Source organism: Gavialis gangeticus, unplaced genomic scaffold (assembly GCF_001723915.1).
Source record: "Gavialis gangeticus isolate Ggan-Ray unplaced genomic scaffold, GavGan_comp1, whole genome shotgun sequence".
Lineage (NCBI taxonomy): Eukaryota > Metazoa > Chordata > Crocodylia > Gavialidae > Gavialis > Gavialis gangeticus.
Window position 1 is genome coordinate 58,244,117 of NW_017728992.1, and position 5,816 is coordinate 58,249,932.

General features: G+C 41.4%; 1 protein-coding gene across 2 annotated transcripts in view; it reads left to right on the plus strand.

Annotated features, from left to right (window-relative positions):
- DTNBP1 (dystrobrevin binding protein 1) overlaps nucleotides 1–5,816 on the plus strand; it is a 151,141-nt gene that overhangs the window by 62,069 nt on the left and 83,256 nt on the right. For both annotated transcript variants that reach the window (XM_019523016.1, XM_019523009.1), the window contains exon 7: nucleotides 4,541–4,563. In XM_019523016.1, the coding sequence (XP_019378561.1) occupies nucleotides 4,541–4,563 (23 nt within the window). The remainder of the gene's footprint in view (nucleotides 1–4,540; nucleotides 4,564–5,816) is intronic.

A 5,816-nucleotide genomic window follows, 5' to 3' on the forward strand; every position in this document is an offset into this window, starting at 1 on the left:
AAAAAAAAAAAAAAAAAAAAAAAAAAAAGTGATCTTCACCATTAAAAGGGTGGAGACCACTGTTCTAGTAAATACGGTATTCCATCCAGGGTCACTTTTTTGGTGTACTTTTAAACACTTTTGGAGAGCTTCACAGGGTGAATATGTCTTTTCACTCAACTTTTTGAAGTGCTTCATATGTTCTTGACTTAGTCCAATGTCTGTGGTATTGGGTCAGGAATGAGAACAAGTTGGGCCTGTGGTAAATGTTCATGGCAAGCAAATGTGCATGGCACAGTGCACAATTTTATTTTTGGAGATAAGAGTTCAAATGTGGCCCCCCCACACACACACTTTTTTTTAACTTTTTTTTTTCCTTGTGCAAGTACAGCCTGGGATTCTACCTGTACTGACAAGTTAAACACTGAACACAGTGTAGCCCTTCTTTGGGCTCTAAAAATGCCAGGCAGGAGTCAGCCAGCTCCCCCTGCCCAGCACTTACCCACAGCTCTGAATACAGGGCTTCCAGCACATGGCTTTAAAATTACCATGTAGGGAGAGGTGATGGACAACCCCATCACCCATTGCCCAGCACTTGAAGAACTCTGGGCAGCTCCAATGGGAGACCATGGAATGCCCGAGTCCCCATGGCATCCATGGGGCAGCCTGGAGTCTCTATTCAGGCCGAGGCTTTCCCCCTCCCAATGCTGACATTTACCTGATTGTTGTTATGAGGAATGTGATCTACCATGGGGTAGGCCTAGACACCACACCTTCCATTTAAGCTTTCTCATTTCATCACACTGTTAACTGGGTGAATGTGTGACAGGGTTACTATTTATGGTACTGAAAACATAAAATATACCACAGATGTAAGGTCTGCCAGGGACTTAGTTAACACTCAGTCTGGATAAGACCTGAAGTGATAAATTGGGAAAGAAACAGAGTCTTGGGTGAGATAATTTGAACCTACTTGGATAACTATATACCTATCATCTGTTATGAAAGCAGACAATTTTAGATAACCACATTAGCAGTAACAGAGGCTGCTTCCATTTTCCCCACTCCAAATATATCTGGCAAGAAATTTGCAATAGTTTCTTCTGGATCTTTTGCTAAGGTGATCTGTGCCTTTTGTTACCAGGAGATTGCATTGATGCAAAATGTTGTACTTGAAGATATTTTTTTAAAATCTATTCAGGACCTGAAACTAGTGCAGTGTTGCAAAGCTCCCGTAATATAATGAAGTATCTCCCATAAGTAGATGCTGCTCTCCTTGACTCCCAATAGTTGATGACAAGAAAAAATGCATGATGAGTTTTGGTGAGCTGTCGAGGGCTGTACACAAATCTTTCAGCAGATATAATTTTAACAAATGATAGATAAAAAAACAAATCGCATAATAAAAATCAAACATCTATCAGAACGTATTTTAATAAAAAAAAAATGTTTTGTCACGATTTTATATTTTTTTTGAGTGGTGTATACAAAGGCTATTGCATAATAGCTCAAAATAAAGTTTTACTCTTGTATATTGGGGGTGGGGGCAGGTGTACATGTCTGTATGGGGGCTGTCCACATGCTAGGTCCCAGGAGCTTGCTGGGGGTGGGGGGACAAGGGGCACATGCAGCAGAGCAGTGCGGTACAGGTGTGGCCAACTGCCTGCCCTATCTGGCATGCGGCTGCCCATGAGGCACTCCACATGAGGTTGAGCCCCGCTGGGGCAGCCTGCACTGCAGTCCTGGCATCAGTCCTGTCCAGTACGCATAGTGTCCTGGTGGAACTGACTTCCACCTATTCGCCCATAGGTGGCTGCTCGTTGTGCTGGGTGGGCAGAGTCTGTGGAAGGCAGCCTGGAACAGGAGCTCTGTGTGCTGCAGGAGGAGCTGCCCAGCTGCAGCTTTCCCCCTGTCCACCATCACTTCTTCATGCTACCTGCTATCCGGAGTAGCACAGCAGGGGCAGGAGGAAGAGGAGCCACTGGAGGCAGAAGCCAAGAAATATCCAGGCAGCTGCAGCAGGGCTGGGGTTGGGGCAGTGCCATTAGCAAGTCCAGAGCAGGCATAGGCTGCTCTGGGTGAGGGTTGGTCCCCGGCAGAGCACTGCGGGGACAGCCACAAGCCAGATACTGTGAATTGGTGGGCCAGTTCTGGCCCCCGGGCCATATTTTGCCCACCCCTGTGGTACACTGAAAATGTAGGTTTAGGTGCAGGGTTTTTTTTCTGTCCCTCCATTATGAAGCTACTTTCTGTTGTTTTTAGAGCAGCATATGCTTCAGATTTGGATGAAGCAGCTTTCCTGTACTTGATGGAAAAATAAATTCAGCAGTGAATCATGTTTAGGAGCTGAAGGAAAGATACCATATACCTTATAATGAAATGGTGGATGGAAGGACACTGAGGATGCTGACTTAAACTAGTAGATTTGTTCAGGACGCTAAGAAAGACCTTGTGTCTAGAAAACTGACAAGGAGTCCTGTAGGTTTCAGCTCTTCTCATCTCCACGTTCAATATTTTAATCACTGAGAAGACACTGATTGTTTGATCGAGTCCGGTTGTGTCTGCACTGATCTAAAAATGAACTTTGTCTTGCATTTATTTCTGTTTTCCTCCAACTGTGCTCTTCCTTAGGCAAGATTTAGATTTCTTAATCGACATTGACATTCCTGTGGGCCATTGCAAGGAGAACAGGCAAAGACATGAGTTTATAAACTGGTTTAGATGCAGTGATGGCATTGGATTCCAGTAAATATCAACTTTCACAAAAATGCCTTCAGAGGAGAGTGAGTTTTTGTTGTTTAAAGACCTAGAAATTTGTTTTGATATTTTAGGGAGTTAAACGGCTTTGTAATCAGCTTTAATGTTAATTTTTCATTACGTCTCTGGTTGCTGATCCAAAAACAAACTTACTTGTGTTGTCAAATTGAAGTGTAACTTTATTTTATTTTCCATAGGCAGTTTTTATAAAAGTTTTTTGTTGTTTTGGGGGGGGGGCGTTGGGGGGGGTTAGCATTTGCTGCAAAATATGACAATTAAGGCTTATAGTGACACTCAGAATAAAAGCATACACTGGATGTTTTTGCTTACCTTTGACATATTTCTGCTTATATTTCTTACTACATTTTAAAGGAGAATGACAAGAAGCCTTACTTATCTTCATATGTTAATTGTCCTACTTTTTTAAAGGGAAACCTAAGCTAAAATCGTTCACTAAGTGTTTTATTGAGCCTTTTGAGATGAATTATGAATCAAAATTGTGCTCTTACTGGCACTAACATCCTGGGCTCCAGTTAACAGGAGTGTGCTTGCAAGTCAAGGGAGATGATTCTTCCACTCTGTTCAGCACTGGTGAGGTCTCATATGGAGTAGTGTGTTCAATCTTGGACAGGACCAGTGTTGTTACAGGGGAGAGGCCAGTGGGGTGACCGCCCTGGGCATCGGCACAAAGGGGCGCCAACAGGCGTGGCCCAGCTGGGGTGGAGCATTGGATGGATCCGTTAGCAACTCATTTAGGGGGGATGTAGGGATGAGGGAAGGGCAGCTCCTGCTGCTGTGTGCACTCCTGGGCAAGCATGGGAGAGGTATTTATATTCCTGTAACACCCAAAATTTGTACCAAGCAGAAGGAGACATTATCCTTATTTCAGAGCCTACAAACTAATAAATATGTTCTTAAACTTGTAACTTGCTACTTAATCTGGAGATATAGAAAGAATATTTGAATGTATTCATCTAATATTATTAAATAGTATTTAATCATGTACAAACCATATAAAATACTAGACATGACTATTTGACAAAGTTTGACAAAGGAGCCTATGACTGTTATTGGCAGTAGTCTGAAACGCTGTTTAAATGTATTCCACGGGCTGTCTACTTCCTGTATTATATTTTTGTCACCTTTTGCTTTCATGCTTCACTTTTACTTATTTCTGTACTGTGAAACATTATGAACCAGATTTTCCAATTCTGTTTGCTCTTTCCTTTTTTTATATGCTGCTTCCTCCTGGGGCTTTTCTTTTAGCCTTTTTCTTTTCTTACCATTCTCACCCCCAAAACCTGAACTCATCAAAACCTTCACTGATCAGCTTTTTTTTGATGATGTGTAAGTAAGTAGGTGTAAGGCTCAGAAATGGAATATTGGTAGTGAAAACTGCTGGGATACTAATCAGTTTTCATTCTGCCACAATTTAGCTAAATTCTGATAAGCAAGAGAGATGTTTAACTGTCTGAGGAGCTAAGAGTCTGCATTGGTTAACTTTGTGTTCAGCAGATTTTTGCAATCAGAGCAAATATGAAATATTTGTAAGTGTATAAAATATCTTGGATTCTAAAGGAGATGATAACACTTGCCCCAAATAAGCAATTTCTTATACGCAGATGCACAGAATAAGCAGATAAGTTTCAATTAATAAAGTAGATCACAACAGTCAAATCCATTGCTGTTTACCTTTTAATAAATCATAAAGCCTTGTGAAATATTAATGATCCCAGCCATGATTAAAAAAATGTTGCCTAGATTCAAATCTGAGATTTTTATATTCTGTTTTTTTCTCTTACAGGAATGAACTTGAAACCTTCAAAGGTAACTTCTGTTTTAATGTTATACTTAGTTACTGGATTTTTCTAAATATATTCTATATTGAGTGTAATTGATAAAAGAGTCTCTGATTTTGGATTATACTGTTCATCATATCACAGTCACAGCGATCTATTTCTTTGTCACTTTACCTGTTACAACTAACATATTTATACAAATACAGGGGAAACAGAACTGTCTGGTGAGCTAAATCCAGAAAACCCATACTTAGTTTAACCTTCTCCTCTGGTGTGTAATCTAGAAGTCAGAAGCTTCATGTTATTGGTTAATTACATCTTTTGGATGTGTATTAGTTTTAGACATGTGCCATAGACCAGGGGTCAGCAACGTTTTTGGACAGGGCCAAAAACACCTGCAACCTTGACTTGTGTGTTACCAGATTTGCCGGACATTTTGGGGTGTGCTCATTTATTAGAGGTACGTTTCTGGGGGGTCTCTGTAATTCTGTCAATGTGCTGCTTGTGTTGCTTGTGTTTCTATATGGAGCTGTATCTCTCCCTTCTGCAAGTCCTCACCTCCAATGGAGCTATCTTGCAGGACTCGGTTTCAATGGGGCTGGGTTCCTCCAACCACTGAATCAGTCAAACACATGTATGCACATATACACGCAGATCAACAGGATACTCCTGAGCCAGGCCGGGTTATTTAGCATTGACAGGTTAACACCCTCATATGCCTTGAACTCAGTTCATCAGGACAACAATAAAACGCAATCAGACACAAGCACACGGGTTAACAGAGCGCATCTGAGTCAGGCCGGACTATTCAGCATTGATAGGCTGACACCCTCATGTGCGTTGAACTCAGTTCATCCCTTATTTCAGGGGGACAATAATAAATGCAGGTAGACACACATACACGCACGCTAACAGAGTATGTCTGATCAGCACTTTCAGCTGATACGTCCCAATCTCTTGTCACAATGATCCTAGTAGTAAGGCCCTTGATGAGCAGACCCCACTCTGGTTTTGAGCATTCCAGGGGTCTTTGGCTTAGGTAAAAGAAGTGTTGCTGTAGAGCAAATGGGGAGGTCAAGGGGAAGAAAGAGTAGGTGAGGTTCAGAGAGAAAGTAAAGCAACCAGCTTGACCATAAAATTATTTATTGCCAGGTATATGAACTTATGATAATACCAGTAATAATAGCTATACAAAAGAGAGACAAATAGTTACAATATTACATAGTTTCGGTCAGGGTTTTAGGGAAGTCTAGCTCGAGTTTGATTAGCAAAAGTCAGGTT